We start from the raw sequence: 26,964 nt of genomic DNA, 5'->3' as shown, positions 1-26,964 counted from the left end.
AAACATATCAAAATTCAGCATTTTTTTTAAACATCTGGAACAATTCCTGATTTTGGGGGGAAGGGGGTGATGACGGGGCTGGCATGCAGTTTACATGATGGTTTTATTACAGATTTCTCTGCGTTAAAACCCTTCCTGCATCAGGAGCAAGATTAGCGTGCAATTTGCATTATGATTTACAGATTTCTCTGCATTAAAACCCTTCCTGCATCAGGAGCAAGATTAGCACAGGAAGAGCGAAAGTAAATCACTGCACAACTTATTACATTGGCCCGAAATGTCTGTCCTGAAGGAGCAATCAAAATAAAGAGTGATCTAAGGAAGTTGAAAGAGTGCTGAATCGTGTACTAGCTCTGCAGAAATCCAAGGGAGAACACACAATAGTGACTTGCCTCAATAGAAGATACACATCAGGTTGATCATATCTTAATGTGAATGAGTTTTCATGGGTTTAGTAAAATCTTGCCATACTAATTTATTAGATGTTTTTAATGGTATAAACAAGTGGATAAAGGTGTCAGCTGATATACGGCTAGAGTAATTAACGTGTGCTAACATGTTAATGTGGTATGTAATATGGCCTACTTTCTAATAATGTATTTATCTGTGGGAAAATAATGCATGTTAACATTGGGCCCAATATAAGCGACACTTAACTGGCTGAGTGCCGCTGAATACCACAGCACCAAACTCAAAGCCGGCTACGTCGGGGGCATTCTGGGGGCGGAGTCAGCACTTGGCTGTTTAAGTGCTGATATTCAGTCCTTAAGCGGCCTGGTTTACTGCATAAATGGGACCGAATAAAAGTCCATCCTATTTTTATGTGGTAACCCATGGCCACTTAAGTGCTGAATATCAACTTAAGTGGCTATGTTTTAACTGGCTTAAAAATAACCAGGGGGTCAATATTCAGCCATCAGCAGTGAGAGTTTTGGCTCACCGCCAATGGCATTATTCCTGGGTATTCAAAGCCGGGACCTGTGTGAGCTTCGGATTTAAATATCCGGTTATTTTTTAGCTGGTTAAAACATAGGGGCCCTTTTACTAAGGCGCTTAGGCGCCTACGCACATCCAACGCACGTCAAATTGGCACTACCGGCCGGCTACCACATGCCCCGGGCGATAATTCTATTTTTGGCGCACGTCCAAAACACGCAGTAGAAAATATTTTCTACTGCGTGGCACTTACCCGGCGGTAATCAGCAGTTGAAGCATGTTGATGCTTACCATCCGGTTAGCGCATGACAAGTTGCCACTAAGTCAATGGGTGGCGGTAAGGTCTGAGCCCGAAAATGGACACGCGTTGGTTTTAATTTTGCTGCACGTCCATTTTCAGGCACACAAAAAAATACCTTTTTTCCAGGCGCGCTAGAAAATGGACCTGTGCGCATCCAAAACATGCACCTACACCGGCGTAGGTCACTTTTAGGCATGCCTTAGTAAAAGGGCCCCATAGCTGTGTAAGTCAATATTCAGCACTTAAGCAGCCATGCGTTACCGCATAAAAATAGGACAGACTTTTATGCGGTCCCATGTTTGCAGTAAACCTGGCCATTTAAGGGCTGAATGTCAGCATTTAAGCAGCCAAGTGCCGACTCCACCCCAGAACGCCCCTAACTGAATATTACAGTTTGGACCTAACTGTAATATTCAGTGGCACTTACTACTACTACTACTACAAATCATTTCTATAGCGCTACCAGTCGTACGCAGCACTTCACAATTGAACATGAAGAAAAGACAGTCCCTGCTCAAAAGAGCTTACAATCTAAATCAGAACAGACAGGACAATAACTTCTGAGTTTGCCACACACCATTTCCCACACTAGAAAATACATTTTTAGCCCGTTAAGTGCCACTAAATATTTGAGGCTAGCCCCGAGCAAGAGATTTAACTGGTCAGTGGCCCGCACAGGTCCTGGCTTTAAATAGCTGGGAATAATGCCGTTGGTGGTGAGCAAAAACGCTCACCGCCAACGGTGAATATTGACCCCCTTAAATATACACAAATGCAGTAGTAATTCTAGATGATAGCGTATTCAGAAAGACTCCTCAGGAAGCTAGAAAGTCATGAGATGGGAGGCCTTGCCATATTGTGAATTAGTAACTGGCTAAAAGACAGGAAACAGAGTGGGAAAGGTGAGTAGCGGAGTGCCTCAAGGGTCTGTACTAGGACCTGTGCTTGTTTTATATTGATAAATGATTAGAAAAAGGAGTGATGGGTGGCATGGTCACATCTTCAGATAACACAAAATTATTTAAAGTTGTTAAAACAGCAGGGATGATTGTGAGGATTTGCAGAAGGATCTTGTGAGATTAGGAAACTGGGCATCTACATGGCAGATGAAATTTTATGTGGATGAGTGCAAAGTGATGAATATAGGGGAAAATAATCTCAGCTACATGTATGAAGGGTTCGGAGTTAGGAGTCACAACCCAAGAAAAAGACCTTGGAGTCACTTGAATAATATGTTGAAAATTTCAACTCTGTAAGCCATGGCTGGAAAAAAAAACAAAAAAACGATAGGAATTATTCAAAAAAGAAAGGAGATCATGTTATTATAGCACTGTATAGGTCCATGTTGTGAGTGGACCTTAAGTTATGTTCATCACATCTCAGAAAGGATTATAGCAGAGTTAGAATAGATTCAGAGAGAGGGTGACAAAAATGATAAAAGGTGATGGAACACCTCCCTTTCGAAGAGAGGTTGAACAGGTCAAGGCTCTTCAGCTTGGAAAAGTGATAACTCAGTGTATAAAATCTGAGTGTTGTGGAACAGTTAAATAGAGAATGATTATATAACTTTTCAAAGTAAAACAAGAAGGCCCTCTGTGAAACTAACAGCTGCAGATTGAAAACAAATCATAAAAAGTATATATTATTTTTATACGCAGCATATAATTGAGCTGTGGAATCTGTTGCCAGAGTTGATATGGTCAAGGCAACTAACACAGTGGGGTCAAAAAGAGGTTTGGAAAATTTCCTGGAGAAAAAGTCCACAAAAAATGATTAGCTGGGTAGGCTTAGGACAGCCATTGCTTATCCACTCTTTTAGGATCCACTGGGTACTTGTGACCCTGACTGGCCACTGTCAGAGACAGGATGATGGGCTGGATAGACTTTGGTCTGACTTAGCAATATTTATCTTATGTTTGAAGATCTTCAGGTGGTGAAACAGTGTGATAAAGCAGTGGCCACAGCCATAAAGACACCCAGCAAATAGACATAATCAGTAGACAGAAGAGTTGATAATGCTTCCGTACAGGCTATTGATCAGCATACCTGGGAACTCTCCAAGTTTCAATTGGAAACTTAGGAAATTTGCATAAATTGCATGGTCTCTGAACACTGGGTGTTGGAATTGGTCCACACATGAGGTGGTGGTGGCTGTTTTCGGGAAGCAGCTCAACAGATGGGTGAGCTGGGCCTAGAGCAGGGGTTCTCAACACAGTCCTCAGGACACACCTAGCCAGTCAAGTTTTCAGGCTACCCACAATGAATATGCATGAGATAAATTTGCATGCACTGCTTGTTTGCAGATCTTTCTTATGCATATTCATTGTGGGTACCCTGAAAAACCTGACTGGCTAGGGGGTGTCCCAAGAACTGGGTTGAGAACCCCTGGCCTAGAAACAGGAAGAGGGAGAGTGCTGGTATGTATCTGTGTTAAAGAGAATCAGTCTGGGGGATGGAGGGTAGAAAGTTTATGTATATTCCCTGGATAGTATATGGCAGTCTGAGTTGGGGGGGGGGGGGTAAGAATGTTTGCTTTCATTCCCTCCCTCTAATCAACCGAGTAGGAGGAATAGGGCGGGGGATTTTGCTTATACGCTCCTCTTGCTGTCCTGCAAAATCAATATCAAGCTGAGGTAAAAGGTGTACACCCCTTCCTCGGTGATCCATGCCTGTCTCAGGGTGACCAGAACGCAGGAGTTCTGAGATGTGTTAATAAGATCTAACTGAGAGTATTGTATTTTATTCTGGATGCCATACCTTTTAAAGAGTATGGAAAGAAGTATTCTAGAAAAAGCTCTCAAAATGAAACTACTTTATACCAGTAGTTCTACAAAACGAGACTTTAAGTGCCTAAATATGGAAACCTTAAAGGAAGAGGGAGAAATTGATAGACCTATTCAAATGTTAGTTGAAAGGTATATATAATAATACCAAAAGAAGCAAACATTTTTCAATGGCAAAGGTGTTCTAGAACAAGTGATCATGAAATTCTGGAGTAGCATTAAAAATATGTTGTAGAAAAGATGGTAGATATACAGAACAACCTTTCAGTGGAAAAAGAAAAGGCATTAACAGAATTTAAGAAGGCAAGGGACAAGCCCAGGGGATCTTTGTGGTCGAGAAGAGAAGGAAAAGAAAGGGATTAGCTGTAGGGTTGCCAACTTTTAAAAAGAGAGAAACCTGCCACTTGTCACTGCCCATGTCTCACCCCTACCCTGCCTCCAATAATACCTGTAGTGAGTTCAGCCATGCAGGCTTCAGAGCCTGCAGGTCACATTGAAGGGACAGAGTACAAGAGATTGCCTCCTTCAACCCCTAATAAACTACAGTCCTCCAACACATATTTGCTCTTCCATACAGTATTAAATTCAATATATTATACAATCACATAGCCCTTTGTCCCCTTCCCTCCCCCAACAGTGGTGTAAACAGAGCTAGGACATTTCCACATAAATCTTACCATACAAAACAATGCCCATTTCTAGTGTCACCTCAGTAACAATAACATAAACCCTCTCAGTACCAGGCATATTGTGAAGTAAAACAAAACTCTTTAAACATTTAATCAGGACCTAGAGCAAATTTACCATCCCAGCATAACTTTCAAAACTCACATAACAAGGACCCTATCTAGGAAATGCAACACCATAAATACGCAAAGTCCTAGAACATCAGAAAACTGAATAATCCAAATTACGTCCGATCCTTACACAGGAACTCCATGCTAACAGAATACCTAGCCTCTGTCACACAAGTAGAACACATCCAGACCCTCACCAAATAAAAACAAATGTGACCACAAATTGAAAATAGAAATATATAGACAGAAATTAAGTTGAAATGCCAAGTCGTCAGACTCCTGCATGTAATATAATATCAGAAAAATAGAAATATTTCCAAAATATAAAGACAGCAGTTATACATTGTGAAAACTGGCATTCCAATCACAACACTGAAAATAAAATTATTTTTTCTACCTGTGATCATTTTATTTCTCTAATTATGTGGTCCCAGGTTCTGGTTTCAGCTTTCCTCAGTCCATCTTTTCTTAACTCTGTTTCCAAGGTCTTTCATCCTGTACATTTCCCATTTCTCCTCTCTTCCTGTCTTCAGCTTCTCCCCTACATCCATCTCTACACTATCTTCCTTCCAGCTTTCTTCCATTTATTTTCTGCTTCGTTATCCATATTTTAGTCCTTACCAACCATTCCTTAATGTCTTTTTTTTAACAGCACCTACATTTATCCTTCTCTTTCCCTCACTCCAGGATCTCCCTATTCTCCTTATGTCCAGCATCTCTTCTGTCACCTTGTTCCATTCCACATATCCAGTATCTCCTCTCTGTCTTCCTATCCTCCTGCGTCCAGCATATTTCCCTCATATCCAGCATCCTCTTCTTTCCCTATTCCACTGTCATGTCCAGCATCTCCATTGTCTCTCTATGCTCCTGTGTCCAGCATTACCCTGTGTCTCTCTCACCCACAGCTGTCACTTTGTCTCGCTACCCCCACCATCCAGCATTGCCCCATCTCTCTCTCTTTTTCTCTCTTCCCCATATAGCATCACCTTATTTCTCTCAGTTTCCTCTCTCCCTCTCCCCCCGTTTTCTGGCACCTCTACCAAGCCTGCTGCATTTCTGGATCTGCAGCACAGTGTCAACAACAAATACAAACCACATGCTGTACCTCTGCTCTTTGTGCAACATTTCTTTGCCAGTTCTGACCCCCTTGATGTAACTATCTGTTTTGAAAGGGCAGGACTGGCAGAGCAGCATCACACAAAAACAGCAATGGTCTCGTGCCTGGTTTCTCTTTGTTGTTTGCTGCCACCACTATGGACCTAGGGAGGCAGCGGACCCAGCAAGTGAGCAAGAGAGCGGATGAGTGGCTTAGCCCCGGTGTTGGGAAGGGAGACAATAGACAGAGCTGCCCCTGAGGTCGGTGGTTGGGAAAAACCTGGCATTTACATTGGAAGGTATATGGTTCTGCTAGCCACCAGTCTGCCCTACATAAAACCAGCCAGGTTGGCCAAATACTGGCCAGTTGGCAACCCTAATCAGCTATGGTCTAAGGCATTGTAAAGGGAGGCAAAGTGGGCAGATTAGGCAGGCCTTGGAGTGATTATCTACTATCATTTGGTGTAGAATGGGTAAACGTAAATTGATTTTTTTACTCTTTCAAAAAGAACAAAGGCTAGGGGACACCCAAGGAAGTTACATGGTACTACTTTTAAAATGAACAGAAAGAAATATTTTTTCACTCACCAAATAGTTAAACTCTGAAACTTATTGCCAGAGGATGTGGTAACAGCAGTTAGTGTATCTGGGTTTCAAAAACGTTTGGACAAATTCCTGGAGGAACTTGTGTGCTATTGATATAGACATGGTGGAAGCCACTACTTGTCCCTGGGATCAGTAGCATGAATCTTGCTACTATCTGTCAGGTATTATGCTGATGTCACCCAGCTATATCTCTCCACACCAGACATCACCGCGGAGACCCAGGCCAAGGTATCGGCCTGCTTATCCGACATTGCTGCCTGGATGTCCAACCGCCACCTGAAGCTGAACATGTCCAAAACCGAGAAATGATGAAAATCAAATGTGTGGGAACTCTTCAATCTTCTTAAGGCCAGACAATGAGACTTGCTCTCTAAAGGCTCTATCAATTCAGTGGAGAGTCACCCCCACGTAAAATTTTCCATGGGATGACCAGCAGTCTGTTGTGGTAGAGACAACGTATGTCTGTCCACCAAAAATTGCAACCAGCTTCTGCTTCATCTCTGCTTCAAAGTGACCCAACTGGAGACCAGTAACTAGTTCAACAAAGACAGGCAACTCCACTATTCTCATAGGCTGTATTCCCTGAGCAGCAAAATTTAAGATGAGATGATCCATTGTTTGTGTGGCAATGTTTGCATTAGCAAAATCTTGTTCCAGTTTTTACTGTTTCATTTGGTTTACCAAGGAATCGTCATTTATGTCTTGCTTCCACTTTTACTTTTTACTTTTAACTGCAAGCATCAGATGTAACTAAGTAAAAGCAGTATAAACTGGTGAAATTATTACTTTGGTAAAAGTAAAAGTAACAAACATAAGTACATAAGTAATGCCACACTGGGAAAAGACCAAGGGTCCATTGAGCCCAGCATCCTGTCCACAACAGCGGCCAATCCAGGCCAAGGGCACCTGGCAAGCTTCCCAAACGTACAAACATTCTATACATGTTATTCCTGGAATTGTGGATTTTTCCCAAGTCCATTTAGTAGTGGTTTATGGACTTGTCCTTTAGGAAACTGTCTAACCTCTTTTTAAACTCTGCCAAGCTAACCACCTTCACCACGTTCTCCATCAACGAATTCCACAGTTTAATTATGCGTTGGGTGAAGAAAGATTTTCTCCAATTTGTTTTAAATTTACTACACTGTAGTTTCATCGCAAGCCCCCTAGTTCTAGTATTTTTGGAAAGCGTGAACAGACGCTTCACATCCACCTATTCCACTCCACTCATTATTTTATATACCTCTATCATGTCTCCCCTCAGCCATCTCTTCTCCAAGCTGAAAAGCCCTAGCCTCCTTAGTCTTTCTTCATAGGGAAGTCATTCCATCCCCGCTATCATTTTAGTGGCAAGTGACAAAATTTGGTTAAACAACACTGCCTGTTCCCACTCTCACTACTCCCTAACTGTGCCCAGGCACAATATAGTTAGTAATGGAGCAAGTTAGAATGATTTTTGGCGGGCACCATCCATAAATCCCTTTGCTTATAGGTGGCCAGAGGCTTTATATATTTACCTGCTGCCAGTAAATTTTTAATTTCTTTGGAAAACTGGCCTGATAATATTTATTTTGCTTGTTTGTGTGTGTTTATCTTACTCAGTTTTTTTTAAATTTAGGGCGTCTTTTACTAAGGCATGCTCACATTTTTAGTGCACGCTAAAATTGTGGGCATGCTAAACGTTAGAGATGCCCATAGGAATGCAACTTGTAATTTTCTCTTTCAAGACTATGTATTTCTATTTACTATGTAAGCCACATTGAACCTGTTATTTGTGGGAAAGCGCGGGATACAAATGTAATTAATAATAATAATTGGCATCTCTAACATTTAGCGTGCCCACAATTTTAACACGCGCTAAAAACGTGAGCGCGCCTTAGAAAAAGACGCCCTTAATTACCTAATTTGTTATTATTTTTCATTCTCTCTTTGTTTCCTTCTTTTCCAATATTTCTACTGTTTGCCTTTTTTGGTTCTTCCCTTCTCCTTCTTCCAATGGAAGAGGCAGAGGTCATGCTGGTATGTCTTCCTGGGCCCAGGATTGCCAACAGTGGTGTAGCCAAACATGATATTTTGGGTGAGCCTAAGTCCACAGTAGGTGGGCACACAATTCCACCCCCATGCTTTCTGCCCCCATCTTTGCCCCAGCGAACCCCAACAAATAAAATAAATATCTGAACTGGAGGGGATCCCCAAGCCCCGCCAGCTGGAAGAGATTCTCTGGCGGTTAGAACAGGTCATTCCCCTACTTGCTGCAGCCAACGGCACTGTCCTTGTGCTGTTGTGGTGCCAGCCTCTCTCCCACACACATGCTCAGTAGTCACATATGCGGGTTGGGGGTGGGGGGAGGGTAATGAGTGGACAGTGCTGCCGGCTGCAGCAAGTAAGAAAATGACCTGTTCTGGCTGCTGGAGAACCTCTTCCAGCTGGTGCGGCATGGGGATCCCTGCCAGCCATTACAAAGGTGGCAGAATTTTGGGTGGGTCTGATCTCAAATTGGATGGGCCCTGGCCCATCGGTGGCTATGCCACTGCAATAGCATTGTTGCTCCTTGAGGCTGGAACTGGCTAGTACCAGGCACTAAATTTTTGGTATTGGTATGACTCCTCATTAATAAAGCCCAATAAAAGCATAACACTTACAACTTGTTTGCTGATCTTTATTTTGTTCATTTTAGTTTGAAATTCTACTTACCTATACTGGTACACTCCATAGTGTGATTGTTGTTCTCAAACCCTTCTAGACAGGTTTTAAGGCACTTCCCAATGTGCAAGTAAAATCCGCTTTTACACTTTGTGCAGAAATTGCTGTTGAAACAGGTCTCACAGTCAGCTTTGCATTCTGGAATACAAAATGAGAAAAAAAAGGAAATCCAAAACTGAAGGCACTAAGAGCCATGAGCAATTTACACATCATAAACAGGCAGAGAGTGGAACAGAACTTAGAGAATGTATGCTTAAACAGCAGTTATAAAATACAATGTGAAGCAGTGGTGTAGTCACGGGGGGGGGGGGGGGGCTTTGGGGGCTTAGGTTCAGGGCCCCCCAAGGTCTGCTGGTTTGGCTGGCAAGGGTCCTCAAGCCCCACCAGCAGAAGCTTTCCTGTGGTGATATTTGCCACTGTGCTGCCTATCCTGCTTTCCCCTTCCCCACGTGTGCACGCTCGGAAGCTCGCTCATGCTTAATTTCACTAAAACAGAGCATGCGCACAGGGAAGGGGGAAAACAGAGCAGGCAGTACGGGAGTGAATATCACCGCAGGAAAGCTTTTGCTGCTGGGGCTTGGGGACCTGTGCCAGCCCAGGTATGTGGGGTTGCGTCAGGGGTTGACAGCGGCAGGGAGGCGGGGCAAAATTTGCCCCCCTACTTTGGGATCATGCCCTTTCCCAAACTGAGGTCTGGTTATGCCACTGATGTGAGGATTGCACAGGATGTTGTGTACTGCAGCCAGAACCACTTAATAATATAGATGACAGGCACACAATTGCAGGACTTAGAGGGTAAGGAAGAGGCACTGTGGGTCAATCTGGAAAGAGGAAATGGCAAATGTGTTTACACTGACAGAAAGACGGGGATTTAATTGAAGACATTCAAAATATAGCTGTGAAAGGGGAAATACTACTAATAGGTCTAGTCAGACAAATCCGATTAATATCTTTGACTGGGTGACCAGAATATTGGATCGAGAGAGTGCTGGATGTGGTGTATTTAGATTTTACCAAAGCCTTTGATATGGTTCCGCATAGACAACTAATAAATAAACTGAGTGCCCTCAGCCGTTTTTTTTTATAATATAGAAACATAATGGCAGATAAGGGCCAAATGACCCATCCTGTCTACCCATCCACAGTAACCATAACCTTTTCCTTTCCCTGAGGGATCCCACGTGCGTGTCCCATGCTATCTTAAATTCTAACATAGTTCTTGTCTCCACAACCTCCACCGGGATGCCATTCCATGCACCCACCACCCTTTCCATGAAACAGTATTTTATTAGATTCCTCCTAGGCCTATTTCCTCTTAACTTCATCGTAGGCTCTCTCATTCCAGAGTTTTCCTTTATTTGGAAAAGGTTCACTTCCTGAACATTAATGCCACTGAGGTATTTAAACATCTCTATCATATCCCCTTGCTCCCACTTTTCTTCCAGTGTATACATGTTGAGGTTCATAAGCCTGTCCCTATAAGTTATATGGCCAAGACTGCCCTCTGGACTGACTCCATCCTGTTTATATCTTTCTGTAGGTGCGGTCTCCAGAATTGCACACAGTACTCTAAATGGGGCCTCACCAGAGACTTATACAAGGGTACTATCACTCTTTATTCCTGCTGGTCATCCCCCTCCTTATACACCCGAGAATCCTTCTGGCTTTGACCGTTGCCTTTTCTACCTGTTTGGCCACCTTAAGGTCATCAGACACAATCACCCCCAAGCCCCACTTTTCTTTTGTACACAGAAGCACTTCACCCCCTATATCGTATTGTTCCCTTGGATTCTTGTAACCCAAGTGCATGACCCTGCATTTCTTAGCATAAACTCTAGTTGCCAATTATTTGGACCATTCTTGAAGCTTCGCTAGATCCTTCCTCACACCATCCACACCCTCCGGGGTGTCCACTCTATTATTTATTTATTTTTTTTTAATTTACGTCAATTTATATACCGTATCTTATTGCTACTGCAAGACAGAACGGTTTACAATTTATAAAAAGAAGCAATACAATATGTACAGGTTGGACAAACATTAGAACTCCAGTCATTACAGGAAAGCATAGCAAACCCACAAACTAGCTACATAAGATGAAAAACAGTATAACTCATGATTTAGTATACAGGAGAATACCGCAAATACAAAATTAAATACATAATATAATCTACACGGACAAACAATATAGTTTTGATTTAATATATGTTACAGATGCCCATTTATGACCTTTCTTCCATTATTCTAGATTCTGTTCTACATAATTGATAAAGTAGAAGGTTTTCAAAAGTTTCCGAAAATGAAAGTAAGATTTCTCAAGTCTGATCTCCTTTGGAAGGCCATTTCAAAGAGAGGGGGACAAATAGAAAAAAGCCGAATTCCGTGTAGATTCCCATCTAGCCCTAGCGAGAGGAGGAATCACTAACCTGTTGTCTGTCAGGGATCTAAGGGTTCGTGTGGCAGTGTAAGGAATAGTTAGATTTGACAGATAGTCAGGATTTAGTGTATAAAAAGCCTTATGGGTCAAAGCTAAGGCTTTAAACTTAACTCTTGCTTCAACCGGAAGCCAATGCAGTTGATGTAGTAAAGGTGTTGCTCTGTCATCCCTCCGGGCCCTACAAATCATACGTGCTACAGTATTCTGAATTCTTTGTAGTCGTTTCAAGCTAGCTTGAGTGATCCCTGCATATATGATATTACAATAATCTAAGCATGAAGTAATATAGGCGGATGTCAACGTTTTAAGGGAATCCTTACTAATTGAATTCCTAACTGACCGAAGTCTCCTAAGATGGAAAAAAGATTTTTTCACTACGTCGGATATTTGTTCCTCAAAAGTCAGAGCAGAACCAATTATAACCCCAAGGTATCTAAAGGATTTAACTGTAGGGATGTTCTGGCCAAATAGCATAGGTACCACTGCTGGACATGTGCCCTGTCCTACTATCCAAGAAGTTATAGTCTTATCTGGATTTAATACTAATTGATATGTTGTGAGCCAATCTGCCACTTTATCCAGACAGATTTGTAGCGGTGTAAGATCCATATTGGATGGATTAACATAATGAATAAGAAGAAAATTGTCCGCATAAGAATAAAAACTAATACCCATTGTTTGAATGAGAAGTGCCAAGGGACTGACATATAGATTAAACAGTAATGGGGACAGGACCGATCCCTGTGGAACCCCACATGGTAAATTCTGTATTGTAGAGGACGATTGCTGCTGAACTACTTTAAATGAACGTTCGGTAAGAAAAGATATAAACCATTTCATAATTGTCCCTGAAAGACCAATCTCACCTAATCTGTCAAGAAGTAGTTTATGATTAATTAAATCAAAAGCTGCAGATAGATCAAGTGAAACAACCAAGGCAATATAGCCATGCTCTAGTTTTGCATGAATCTCACTTAACAGCGAAGTCAGGATAGTCTCTGTGCTATGGCCTTTCCTAAAGCCCGATTGTCTAGGATGTAGCAAATTTTTGGAGTCCACATAAGTTTGCAATTGTCTGAACACTATTGTCTCTATCACTTTGGATAGGAACGGAAGATTAGAAACTGGTCTATAATTGTTGGGTGTTATAGGATCTAATGAGGGCTTCTTCAGAATAGGCTTTACTAGCGCCTCTTTGAGAGTAGCAGGGACTACCCCTTCAGAAAGACTCCGTACGATAATTAAATACATAAACTGTTGGATTTCTAGCGTGTGGTTTTTCAACCATGCTGATGGTATAGGATCCAAAGAGTTTGGTATCATCCACAAAGAGACAATCCTTACCAGACAGTCCTTCTGCAATGTCACTCACAAAGAAGTTAACAAGTGCCGGGTCAAGGATCGATCCCTGCGGTACACCACTGATAACATCCCTTTCCTGCTCTTGTGCAGAAGGACCACATCTGCCCTTTTCCAGTCTTCCAGGACCACTCCAGACTCTAAGGAAGCATTGAAGAGGTCAGACAGCTGAGCTGCCAGAACTTCTCCAAGCTCCATGAGTACCCTTGGATGTATCCCATCAGTCCCCATCACTTTGCCTACTTTTAGTTTAGCTAGATCCTCACGAACACAGTCTTCTGTCTATCATCCATCCATCTCCATTAGCATTTGTTTTCTGCAGTCCTACCCCCGACCTTTTATCCGTGAACACAGACCAGAAATAATTGTTAAGCAGTTCAGCTTTATCCTTATCAGCTTCTACATATTCCTCCCCCTCAGCTTTGAGCCTCACAATGCTATTATGACACTTCCTCCTGTCATTTACACATCTGAAAAATGTCTTGTCCCCACTTATTTTGCCTGTCTTCCTCTTTCTGAGTTGTAACATATGAAGGCTAACCTTCTTTCCCTTACCTTTTCAGCTACTACGTTTGATAACCAGAGTGACCTTCTTTTCCTCTTACTTTTATGTAATTGTCTAACATAAAGGTTTGCAATACAGTTGGACAGATATCCTCGCTCCTTAAACCTTCTCGCCAATGGTATCACCTGTCAATTGAACTCTTTGTAGTCACTGCACAGTCTTCTCAAACAAAGAAATTGTGAATAGGGTAAATTCTGCTTGAGACTTCTATCATGGAAACTTTCAAAATGCAAGAAGTGGTTCTTATCTGTAGGTTTTCTGTAAATTGTGAAAAATCCATGTGCTTAATTTCTTTACAATCACATCGAGAAAGAGGATCTGATTCTAATCATAATTCATTGAGAACTGCAAATTCTGATCAAGGGAATTCAGGTATAGAATCCGATGAATCTTTCAAAGCTTAGCCAAGATTGGGTGACAGAGCCAGTGGTGGAAGGCTGGGCTGGTGGTTGGGAGGCGGGGATAGTGCTGGGCAGACTTATACGGTCTGTGCCAGAGCCGGTGGTTGGGAGGCAGGGATAGTGCTGGGCAGACTTTTACGGTCTGTGCCCTGAAAATGACAGACACAAATCAAAGGTAAGGTATACACAAAAAGTAGCACATATGAGTTTATCTTGTTGGGCAGACTGGATGGACCGTGCAGGTCTTTTTCTGCTGTCATCTACTATGTTACTATGTTACTATCCAGCTTATTTTCGAAAGAGAAAAACGCCTATAGTGCGACCTAAATTGGGAGATAGACGTTTGTCTCACAAAGGCGCCCAAATCGGTATAATCGAAAGCTGATTTTGGGCGTTTCCAACTGCACTCCATCGCGGAAACGAATAAAGTTGACGGGGGCGTGTCAGAGGCGTGGTGGAGGCGGAACTGGGGCGTGGTTATCAGCCGAGGAGAGATGGGCGTCTTTAGCTGATAATCGAAAAAAAAAAAGGCGTTTTGGGTTACTTTTTTTGGACCCTTTCTTTTCACAAACAAGTCCCAAAAAAGTGCTCCAACTGCCCAGATGACCACTGGAGGGAATCGGGGATGACCTCCCCGGATTCCCCCGGTGGTCACTAACCCCTTCCCACCAAAAAAACCCCACTTTAAAAACTTTTTTTCCAGCCTCTATGCCAGCCTCAAATGCTGTACCCACCTCCATGACAGCAGAATGTGTTCGATCCTGTCACAGCCTTTCCCTGGGTCAGATGTGGCTCTCGGGTGCAGTACAGGGTCACATCAGCATTGCATTGTGGTGGGTGTAGGGTATTGGGCTCCGAGATTTCATTAGCTTGTGTTACAGTCTCACGATGTTGGTAGTTGGTAGGCTCTTCTCCCATGGTGCTTTTCCCCCTGCCTACTGGGTCAGAGTGTGCCCTGTTCTGTTTCCTGTTGTAGTCCATGCGGTAGTGGCCATTTTTGTAAGCCAGTTTTAGTTCCCTTTCTTGTGTTAGCCACGTTAGACAACTTAGTTCTTACCTTGAATGTGGCTGAAAGAGGGCATTGTACAGCATTCTGCCAGCTCTGACGTACTGCTCATCTCAGTACCAGGGAGACTCGTTGCCAGTGGGGCACAACCTCTGATCTGCAGTTAACTGTGAGTAAAGGCGGTTATTCCAATAAAGGACGTTTTCAGAGAGATTAGTCTTCAGGTGTCAACTGGTGTGCCAATGTTATATAGCAGCAACCAGTCCTAGAGGCCTGCGCGTATGCAGGTCCCTGGAGCACTTTTAGTAGGTACCGCAGTGCACTTCAGCCAGGTGGCCCCAGGCCCATCCCCCCCCCACCTGTAACACTTGTGCTGGTAAATGGGAGGCCTCCAAAACCCACTGTACCCACATGTAGGTGCCCCCTTCACCCCTAAGAGCTATGGTAGTGTTGTACATTTGTGGGTAGTGGGTTTTGGGGGAGGGGGGTTGGGTGCTCAGCACCCTTGGTAAGGGAGCTATGCATGTGGGAGCATTTTCTGAAGTCCACCGCACTGACCTAGGGTGCCCAGTTGGTGTCCTGGCATATTAGGGGGGCAGTGTACTACGAATCGTGGCCCCTCCCATGACCAAATGGCTCGGATTAGGACGTTTTTGAGCTGGGCGTTTGTAGTTTCCATTATCGCTAAAAAAAACAAACGCCCAGCTCAAAAACGTCCATTTTTTCGAAAATACGGTTCGGCCCGGCCCTTCACGGACCCGTTCTCGGAGATAAACGCCCATGGAGATAGGCATTTCCGTTCGATTATTCCCCTCCACGTCGCCTTTAAAGTAGCTCCTTTTAGTTTTGCACACTGCCGTTTTACTTCCTTCAGCTGTTCCCATCCAACCAACTCTTCCTTGAGAAATTCCCCCATCTCAGCAAAGTTAGTTCTTTTGAAATCTAGGACCTTCAATCTTAAATAAGCCCTCTCCTCCTCTGTCTTAATATTGAACCACACCATTCGGTGATCACTAGATGCCGAATTATCTCCCATGGTAACATCAGAAACATTCTCCCCGTTTATAAGCACCAGGTCTTGAATAGCTCCATCCCACACTGGTTCTGTTATCTACCGCTGAAATAATTATTCCTGTAGAGAATCCAAGATCCCTTTGCTTCTAGACGACCCCACAACAGGGATGCCCCAATCGACATCCGACATATTAAAATCACCTATCAGTAGTACTTCCCCTTTCCTAGCTATCTTGTGGATGTCTTCAATTAAGTCTCTGTCTATTTCTTCTTACTGTGATGGTGACCTGTATATTACACCAATGTAAATACATATTCCTTTCCCTCTTACCAGTTTAACCCACAATGCTTCTTCCTTACACACTTTAATTATTCTTAACATATAATGCCACTCATCCACCCTTTTTTCCTACCCTGTCCTTCCTGAATAGATTATAGCCAGGTATAACTATATCCCAGTCATGGTTCTTCGCGAACCACTTCTCTGTGACCGCCACTAAATCAAAGTTGGCTTCTAGTATTGCAGCCTCTAGATCTAGAAATTTGTTTCCCATACTACGGGCATTGGTATAAAAGGCTCTCCAGATGTTTCTCTTTTTTTTTTAATTATTATTTATAACAATTAAAATTTTTTACAAGTGAAACTTGAGTAATGAAATACAGAGAAAATAAAAATAACAAACGAAAAAAGATACAAAGAAAATAATCACCAGCTCTCTTAGACCTCAAAGAGATTAGGGGGAGTGGTATAAAGATGAGATCAAAATGAGGTTAAAAATAAACCTAGTTAATCCCACACTTTTTTTTTTTTTTTGCTTTAATCAGTTGTTTCTCTCAGTCCACCAGAAAGTTTCTTCATATCCAAAAAAGTTCGCAATTGTTCTGGTACAAAAAAAACATACTTAATACCCAAATAGCGGACTAGACATTTACATGGATATGCAAGTAAAAATGATGCACCCAGAGCCCTCGTCTCCTCTCTTAAGAGCCAAGAACAACTTCCTTCTATCCTGCGTGGCCTTTGTCACATCCGGGTATATCCATATTCCATGACCACAGAATGGTATATGAGAGTTCTTGAAGTATAATCTCATTACAGCATTGAGATCTTGTTCAAATACAAATGAGACAATTAATGTCCCTCGATTAGAAACATCAGACAAAGAGTCCTCCTGTAATGCGGAAAGATCTTGAATTCCAGGTTCAATTTCATGAGTCTGAACTAAATCTCCAGAACCCACAGGCTCTACCCCTGTTTGAGAAGATAGAGGAAGATAGTAAATCTTATTAGGAGGAGGAACTGCTGAAGAGGTAAATTTCAAAATTTCAACAAGGTATTTCTTGAAGAAATCCATTGGGGTTAAACCTGTAGTTCTGGAAAAATTCAATACACAAAGATTCAAACGTCTATTATAGTTCCCAATTTGCTCTATTTTTCGATGGATCAAAGTTTACCAAAACTTCCATTGGAGATTTTAAATTATTAACCTCTGACTGTGTCTGTAAAACTTGCTTAGCTGAGTCCTGTTTAACACTTCCCAAAGATAAAGTTAAATTATCCACCTTACTCACAAGAAGGGAGGTATCTTGCGCTGATTTTGTTACTGCTTCAGTTAAATCTTGAATTGCCTTCCAAATGGACTCCAATGTAGCCACCATGGAAGCTCCAGACTCCTGGTTTACTCTCTACAAATTTGGGCGCTGCACAGCCAGCCTGGATCCTGCCAATAATGGATTCCGTTTCAGCTGGGCCTCCTGCTGCGCTCCTAAATATCGCAGGACATGGTGGTGGATTCTGCTCCGGGGACGATAGAGTTGTTTTCGATCCCAAGAGGGCTGATGCTCCTCCATCGGTGCTCTGAGCAGGACTCGCTACCCCGGTTACCATTGGGTGACTCGTCGCGTAGCGGTCTAGTGTCTGCTGGATCAGGGAAGAGGTTCTGGCCAGCGGCGGTTGGCCTTTTACCACCCCATTTCACTTGGTGTGAGGCATCAAAAAAGAAGAAATGCAAAGAGGCAGCGCCAGAGAACACCTGAACCTGGTAAGCTGCCAAGACTCAGGCCACCATCTTGCCATGCCCCTACTCTTTTTTTCCCTTATCAGGGTATTTGTTGTCTTACCTTTCTGAGGGTTATTAATGACTTTGGGGATTTTCTCACCCCTCTCCAGCAAATTTAGTTTAAAGCCCTCTTTAGTACTTTAGCCAGTCTGATACTGAAAAGACTTCGTCCCTTCCTTGAAAGATGGACACCATCACTGCTCAGTAGCTCTTGGAAAATCATCCCATGGACAAGGAAACCAAAGTGCTCTTGTTGGTACCATCCACACAGCCACACATTTAGCTCCAGGATGCAAGCTTCCCTCATTTAGCCTTTACCTTCAATAGGAAGGATCGATGAGAACACCGCCTATACATCTAGGTGCTTCACCCTCTGACCCAGAGCCTTAAAGTCATGTTTGTTATGTTCAGTAGGATACCTAGCAGTATCATTTTTGCCAATATAGATGAGCAGCATAGGATAGTGGTCAGTAGGCTTGATGAGTCTAGGCAATCTTTCCACTACATCTCGAATCTTGGCACCAGGCAGATAGCACACTTCCCTGGACATCATATGGTCAGTAGATGGGCACCTCAGTAACACTCAGAAGAGAATCACTAACCACCACCACTACCTTTTGCTTCTTATTGGCCACCGATCCAATAGTTTTGGGATTTTTTATCGTTGTTTTCTCCTGTTCTCGAGATGTTTTCAGGTCTTTTGTCTCCAGGGCTGGAAACTGAATCTTCAGTTCAACAGAAGATGGAGTTGGGGGGTTTGATTTTGCAGAATCTGGCGACCTGTGTCCAGCTGTCCTCTTTCTGCACAAGGTCTTCTCTTCCTTTGCTGGAGATCCCCAGTTTTTCAACATGCATCTCTGAGATGAATTTCTGGATGTCACAGATGATTCTTAGTCTTGCCACCTCCTTTCTTAGTTCTTGTACATATTTCATGAGGGATTCAATGTGCATACATTTATCACATGAAACCAGAATCTTGCCTTGCACCAAGCATTTAGTCTGGACAGAGGCAGAAGCTGTAATGAGAGCCACAGCTTTGGAAGAGTCCCAACTCTATTTTTTCCTTCACCTCTTCTGTAAGTTACAGGAAGAAGATAGGTTGTGAGATCTAAGAGCTTGTTTACATTTACTTTGTGGTGTAGATCAATGTACTTCCTTGCCTATTATTAGGATATTCAGTGATTTAGCTTATCCTTTCAGGGTTACGGATTTTCCCCCTGATGTGTTGTGTTTGGTTGTAGGCCTAATTCAAGAGACTAATCTTACAAAGTAGAGACCCAGAATAAAATTGATCTCAATCTATAGGTAACATTCTAATTAATGCCTATTAGTGTCAATAATTGCTTGTTAAGTGGCAATTATCAGCACTGATTGGCTTAAGCTAATTGTTTGCATGCTAATCAGAATATGACCTGATTAGCGCACATAACATTAGGCATCATATATAGAACCCAGGGGATAACATCAGTGAACGTATCATGAATGTTCATACTCATATCAGGCTACTTATTTCCGGAATTTTCTGCCATTAGATCTAAAACATGAAAGTTCATATGGTATATTTTGCAAGAATTTGAAAACAATTTTATTTCATGAAAATTGAGTAGAAAATGCTGTATAAATGGGTATTGTTGATACTGTATTTGTGAGGCATAATCTGGCTTTTGTACTGTATTTTTTTTTTTGTTCAATCATTTTTATTCATTTTGAAATAACAAAAAGAAAGGAAATTAAGTACCAGAGACTTAATAATAGTTTAACAAGTTTGATTATGTACACTGACTTGTAGAAGAATTATAGACAGTGTTTACATCAACTCTAGGATCCCTGATTCTGTTTCATTACAGGTATTGTATATCTATAGGAATAAGCATATTACTAAATGTTAGAGGTGGAGATAAGAAATTATACATATGTATGTAATTAGTACCCATTTATATTTGCATAGATTATAATAATTAATATTAATATTTTGTACTGTATTTGACTTTTGCATTGGAAAATATTAATAAAATAATTTGAAAAAAAAGAAAAAGAAAATGCTGTATACATGATTTGACCATTTTATATTATTTTGTCAATAGAAATCAAACAAAATAAAACATGGAAAAGAAAATAAGATGATACCTTTTTTATTGGACATAACTTAATACATTTCTTGATTAGCTTTCGAAGGTTGCCCTTCTTCGTCAGATCGGAAATAAGCAAATGTGGTAGATGACAGTATATATAAGAAAAACTTCCAAGCATTTCATTGACAGTCTAACAGGGTGGGGATGGGTAGGAGGTATGCATGGGAACATCAAAGCATTTCAGAGATAGTCTAACAGGATGGGGTGGATAGGTGAGAGGAGGGTGATAAACAGAGCAATACAACTTCATGGTTTATAATGGGCTAGAAAACCCAGATCTTTGTTAAGTCCTGTCTGTTGGGTGTCAAAATATTCAATCATTCTGACTTCAAAGGTCTTACGTTCCTGTATTGTTTTGTGCAAATTGTGTATGGGACTACTTAACTGAGGGGTCCTTTCCTAAAGCATGCCTAAAAGTGGCCAGCGCTGGTGTAGACGTGTGTTTTGGATGCTCGCAGGTCAATTTTTCAGCGTGCCTGGAAAGAAAGGCATATATATTTTTTGTGGCCAAAAATGGACATGTGGCAAAATTAAAACCAGCGCGTATCCATTTTTGGGCTGAGACCTTATCGCCACTCAATGACTTAGTGTTAAGGTCTCACGCGCTAACCGGGTGGTAAGCGGCCAGCGTGTATAAAACTGCTGATTACCGCCGGGTAAGTGCCATGCTGTAGAAAATACTTTCTAACACGTGTTTTGGGCGCGCATCAAAAGTGGAATTACCGCTCGGGGCACACGGTAGCCAGGCAGTAGTTCCAATTTGGCGCGTGTTGGACTTGTGTAGGTGCCTACGTGTCTTAATAAAAAGGGCCCCTGAATGATTAAGCATTAGTGTTGTACATCGCTTCGGACCCATTTGAGGAATTTAGTGGTATATTAAGTACAAGATTAGATTAAATTAGACTGCAGGAGTTGAATATCCAGTGCCTATTTTTGTATTTTCATTTGTTTTGCTGTGCATCTGTTGTGACAGTGGAGACGGGTTGGTTCAAATTATAATGCATTTATTTCCACTTTAAGAAAAGGGAAACCAGAAGGCACTGTTTTCCCTTAAGAAGCAGGAACTACCTTTCCAAGACAATGAGAAAGAGGTCAGCAGGATCAGGCTTGGGGAAAGACCACGTGCAACAATCAAGAGTCAGGTTGCAGGTGGGCAGAAACTCACAGCAGGGAAAGGCAAGACAGCAGATTTTTGAGCCAAATTATAGATTTATCTATCTCTGGTCAAAGATCCTTAGATCTGTCTTCCTGAGAAGGACTCAGACTTGCCAGTTCTGGATGGAATACATATGTTCTTCATGTGAAAGGCATGCTTATTAGCAAAACGTATATTGTTGCAATAGAAAACCATGTGCATTGTCAAGAATGAAGCATCTCTCTATAGCATTTGCAGGTATTGTAGCAAAGAAAAATTCTTGAAAGTGTGGAGACTCTAGAGATGAGAGTGTGCAGGGAGTTGTTGAACAATTTGGAAGTTTGCAGGTGCTGGAAGGCCAGGGAAGTAAAGGCGAGGGAATCACTATTTCAGTTGTAATATATTTATACAAGTTGGAAGTTAGTTTATTAACACACACAATGTTATTATTATTACTGTATAGCGCTACCAGATGCACGCAGCGCTGAACACCTGATACAAAGAGACAGTCCCTGCTCAAAAGAGCTTACAATCTAAATAATACAGACAGACAATACAGTTACGGGTGAGGGAAGTAATGGGTGAGAAGGGAGGAAGGGACAAGGCGAGGGCAATTGTGGCTAGGAGCTAAAAGCAGCAGTGAAAAGGTGGGTTATTGATGTTCTAATTATGGAACAAATATTTCCAATGTATTATGTTGTGTCTTTCAGTAAAAAGATTCAAAGATAAAATTCCAAATATATTTATATACATTTATTACCAATATACTGAAAGACATAATGAAGCAGGACTAACCCCAAATCTCCCTCCTGAATTTGTGTGGCTCAGCAGCAAATGTTTACATTGTGATTTGACTCCTTAGCTTTCTTTGGTAAAGTAACAGATACCCGAATGGCTAAAGAGTTTGAAATTGGAGCCAGAACATTGTATCTTCTGCAGGTTCAGAACTCAGTGGGATTGTTTTAAAATAGAAGGTTCTGTCCCGGTTTCTTTCTTTTGAAGAGACAGAGTAATCAGTTTCCTGCTCAGTCTACATCCACTCTCAGCTGGTATTTGCAAAGTTAAAAAAAAAAAAAGTCACTTACTTGTACACTTATTTTTTTCAGGTGATCGTGTCCCATAGTACCCGCTCGGACATGAAGGGAGACAAACCCCAATTTGTTTCATACCGATCCTCTCCAGGACAAAAAAAAGTCGTGGCTTGCAAGATAAGCATCCATTGTAGTCCGAGCATGTGGCACACCCTCCTTGGCAACCTTGACTGACATTAGGGGGCACTGAGGAAGCAAAGAGAGAAGACAAGGAGAAGAGATTATAAGAAACCAAGTAGACAGGTTGTTCCTGCAGTCTGAGCACTGCTTTGAAATACAATCTGACCAAGTTTTAACAGGAGTTGCTTGATTTTTTCCCTTTTCCTCCGCTAAAAGGATACTTTCAATTTGTATTGACATCCAGTAAATCTGAAGGATTGTAATAGAGGTTTGATGACATCTCTTAGAAGAAGTTAAGAGTGACTGATGTCTGAAATTAACCACATGGGTGCCTCAGTATACTGAAACTTGTCACTCCCGACAATTTGTCACCATTTACCAGTATTGCAGTTTTCCCACAGCGCTAGAGGCAGGGGTGTGCTGGTAAATTTTTAACAACAGGTTCTTTCACTGGACGTAGCCAGCTCTGCAGTTGGAAGGGCCAGGGGTGGCCGGAGGTGGGGGGGGGGGGGGGGGAGCAACACTTGTCTCTCTCTCCTCCCTCCCTTCGTGCGGGCATGCTAGGCATACCTTTGCTGGCAGCCAATAAATGGACTGCCACCACTCCCAACATCTTGCTCTGAGCAGCATGCTGGAACTTCTCTCACATGCTCGAGAAGTCCCAGCCTGCTGCCCAGAGCTGGAAACAAGCAGAGGGGAGCAGCAGTAGTCTATTTACTTGGCTGGCAGGGCTCAGCACCCCCACCAGCAAAGTAAAAGATAATTCAGCAGGTTGCCCAAGCCCACATTTTGGAAGCCAGTTGTTAAAGTAGCCATGGAGGGCCCTACTTTAACAAACGGCTCCCAAAATTCTTAAAAACTTAACAACCGGCTCTTGCGAGCCTGTGAGAGCCTGCTCCAGCACACCACTGGCTAGAGGGGTCTGGCCGAGTGATTATTCTGTGCATAAGGTAGAGAGAAAGATCAAGAAATGCAGTCCGAGACCAAGAAATTATGGCAGAACGAGATAAATATTTCCCATTGTATTGGGCTCCCCAGACCTGATTAAAAAAGCAGCTTCCAAACATACCTCGATAGGCTGCCTATACGTATTACATCTTAAGAACTCCTGAAGGAATCTCTCATCGATAATTTCCAAGTATTAAAGTGAGCACCAGAAGTAAATATGAGAGACTGAGATCAATACCAATACATCTTGACTTAGGAGTGAGATTCGTTACTGTCATGGGGGGGTCACTTAACTCCATGCTCCAACCCCCCCCCCCCCCCGGTACCTTTAAATCCTTTAGGTCTTCGCTGGCAGCAAGTTGCAACTCATTCCCCATGCTCACGCTGGCTCCGAGACTTCCCCCTGATGCAACTTCCTGGTCCTGTCACTGGTTAGGACTGCTATTTATGCAGTCCTACTTGTTTGATTAGGTAGGGAACAAAACTGAATATCATTGGTGCTTGCATAACTTCTGGGACTACCCTGTCTCCACCCCCTGACCCGGCCTAACGGTCACAGTCAATATTCAGCAGCATTAGCCGGTTAAATACTGCCGAATATTGACAGCTGGCCAGCTCAATGTGGCTTAAATGGATTGCAGCCTCTCTTGCCAGCTTAAACCATGCTGAATATGTACCTAAAAATCTTTCAGATCTTTCCTCTCCCTTTCTTTTGTCCTTTTATCATGTTTTTATACAAGTATCTTTGGAAATTCTGAGATCAGAGAATACTTTTGCTGATGTATTTGGTGTTAACGCTATACCCCAGGCCACAGAGGCATACCATACTTTCACAAGCTCAAATATCTAGCCACAAACACATATTCATTGTCTGGTAAAAGGAACCAACTAAACATTTGAAAGGCTAAAGGGAAAAATGGTGCATTAGGATGAATATATTTTTATAGCACAGGATGGTATACTGCCATGAGTAATTTAACATTTATAAATTCAGAAAGGTCATGACTTATAGCCAAAGTACATAAATAACTGCAGTAGGCGATCTTTTTGCATCTGTGTTTTAACAAAACTGATGAATTCAAGACAAGACAAAGAGCTTATGTTCCCAAATAATCCAAATAAATACATAAAAAATCTGCATGACAGGGGCATAGCCAGACACCTAACTTTGGGTGGGCCTGGACCCAAGATGGGTGGGGAGAAGAACCCCTCCCTGTCCCACAGGTGATTTGGTCTCTCCTTGTCTCACCTGCATGCCATCTGCTATTTACAAGGTATGCAGAAGGGATAGTTGTTGGATGTTTTCAGCTGGTGGAGCTAGGGAATCCCTGCCAGACACTCCACCATAAGTGTGCTGCTACTGGGTAGGCTTGAGCTCAAAGTGGGTGGGCCTGGGCCCACCCAAGCCCACCCTTGGCTACGCACTGCTGCATGAGTATTTGTATCCCACTGTTACCAAAGCAGATAAAATAGTGAGCAATGGCAAGGGTGAAGAGCAGGGTGACCCCCCACAGGTAAATACAATGGTACAAAGTGAATGTGCTAAAAGGCTTCATCCAAAAACCACTGTATCACTGTTATTAACTAGTTTGGAAGTTCTGTACTCATTAAAACCAAATTCACATGAATGCCACACAAAGCTGCCAAGTCTTACTCATTAGAAGGCACAGCAGGGCCTAGTTCAATCTTCATTTAAAAAAGAAGCAAACTGTATTAATTAGTTTCCTTAGTGTACAACCTTTTTCCCCATAGTTTTAAACTGAAACTTTATTCTAGAGGCAGAAACTTAACTGTAACAGTCAAGAGCATTAAAAAGGATAGTAGCAGGCCATAAACTTTGTCTTAAAAGAAAGTTACTTTCTCTTCCTGCATGGAAGTGAGGTAGCAGTGCTACTGACCTGAATTAGGTGGTAATTAAAGTATGAGGAAGGTAGAATAGCTACAAAGGCTACTAGGATAATCTGATTACTGTGTTAGCTTCAAAGAGTCTGTTTGAAGCAGTCCTCTTAGAATCAAAACTATATACAGAGGAAAGGTCCCAGGAAACTTTCTTTCTGAGAAGCTCTGAGAGAAGATATTTCTCTGGGTAAGTGAACATTTTCTGTATTCTGTGCTTTTGGTAATTTAAAGACTTAGGTTTAAAAGAGGCATGGTAGGTTTATTGATAAAGACAGTTAAACTTTAAGAAAGCAAACTGTATTAACTAGTTTCCCTAGCCCCCATAGTTTCTAAAACTCAAACCACAGCATACAATATTAACAGTTCCTAGTTCAATCTTTATTCTCACCCATCCTTCCCAACTCACACCCACCCCTAGCACATCTCTTCATTTATAGTCTTAACTAATAGTCAATTATTCTAATTAGGATAACAAGACGGTGTTATTCCGGACATGAGCCCTTGAGTACAGGTCCATTATAGGATTTAGGCCAAGGCCTAGGGTGGACTGAACAGGTCCTATGCACTACCCCAGCCACCAAACCCTGCACACTCACAACAGCCAACAGACACCACCAGAAAGGGGAAGACAGAGCATTCAGGCGGGTCTTATGGCCAATCGGGAACCCACTCACGCAGAGACCAAGCAAGCAGGCCTCACAGCTGACCGGGAACCGAGTCACACTCTAGGATGGGAGAGAGAATAACAAGGGTTCCACATGGAACTGGGCCACAAGCAGTGCCCACAGTGCAGAGCAGAGTCTCCCTCTTGTGACCTTGTAAACTGTATTTTGTACTATTGTTTGCTTATTAGCTATTGTACGCCACATTGAGCCTGCCCATGGGTGGGAATACTGTGGGATATAAATGCCATAAATAAATAAAGGAATATAAGGCTGCACGTCACTGCCCCTGGAGGAAGACCCCGGAGGAGTGGCTGCAGAGACGGCAGCCAATGCCAGCTGGCTGTCTACGGAGCACTGTTTGAGGTTTCAAATGTTTTTCTGCTTTTTTCTTTTTGTCCAGGCTGCTGCTGCTCAACAGGAGAAGCAGCAGCAGCCGGACAGTGTTAGTATTGTTGGCTGCGGGTGGCGAGGGGGTTGGTGTGGCCGAGGGGGGGGGGTATGGGCTTGTGTGATGCGCTGGGGGAGGGGCTTGGGTGATGCGCCGAGGAGGGGGTGGGAGCTTGGATGATGTGGAGGGGCTTGGGCGTTGCGCCGAGGGAGGGGCACTGAGAGCTGTTTCGTAGGCAGGGAGAGGAGTAGGGAAGCACGCTTCGCTTGTTTCCCTACTCCTCCCCCTGCCTGGCCGGGGTCTTGATGTTCGTTGGGTGGGGGGGGGGTTGGTGATGCGGCGAGGGGGGGTGTCTGTGTTGCCCCGCTCCCTGCCACTTGCTCTGAAGTGGCAGGGAGCGGCGCACTGACAGCTGATTCCCAGGCAGGGGGAGGAGTAGGGAAACTCCTCCCCTTCCCTTGGAATCAGCTGTCACTGACGTCAGTGCGTTCTAGCCTGCCTAGCAGACCACCTTGGAGGGAGCCAC

General features: G+C 42.8%; 1 protein-coding gene across 1 annotated transcript in view; it reads right to left on the bottom strand.

The window, feature by feature from the left end:
- The window catches only part of RSPO3 (R-spondin 3), a 154,255-nt gene that overhangs the window by 45,265 nt on the left and 82,026 nt on the right, over positions 1-26,964 (bottom strand). The window contains exons 2-3 of the mRNA XM_030195059.1: positions 22,413-22,604; positions 9,210-9,356 (exon numbers count right to left, since the gene is read on the bottom strand). Coding sequence (XP_030050919.1) covers positions 9,210-9,356; positions 22,413-22,494 — 229 coding nt within the window. The 5' untranslated portion in view covers positions 22,495-22,604. The remainder of the gene's footprint in view (positions 1-9,209; positions 9,357-22,412; positions 22,605-26,964) is intronic.

This window comes from Microcaecilia unicolor, chromosome 3 (assembly GCF_901765095.1).
Source record: "Microcaecilia unicolor chromosome 3, aMicUni1.1, whole genome shotgun sequence".
In the NCBI taxonomy this organism is placed as follows: domain Eukaryota; kingdom Metazoa; phylum Chordata; class Amphibia; order Gymnophiona; family Siphonopidae; genus Microcaecilia; species Microcaecilia unicolor.
This window is presented reverse-complemented; position numbering and strand designations above follow the sequence as displayed.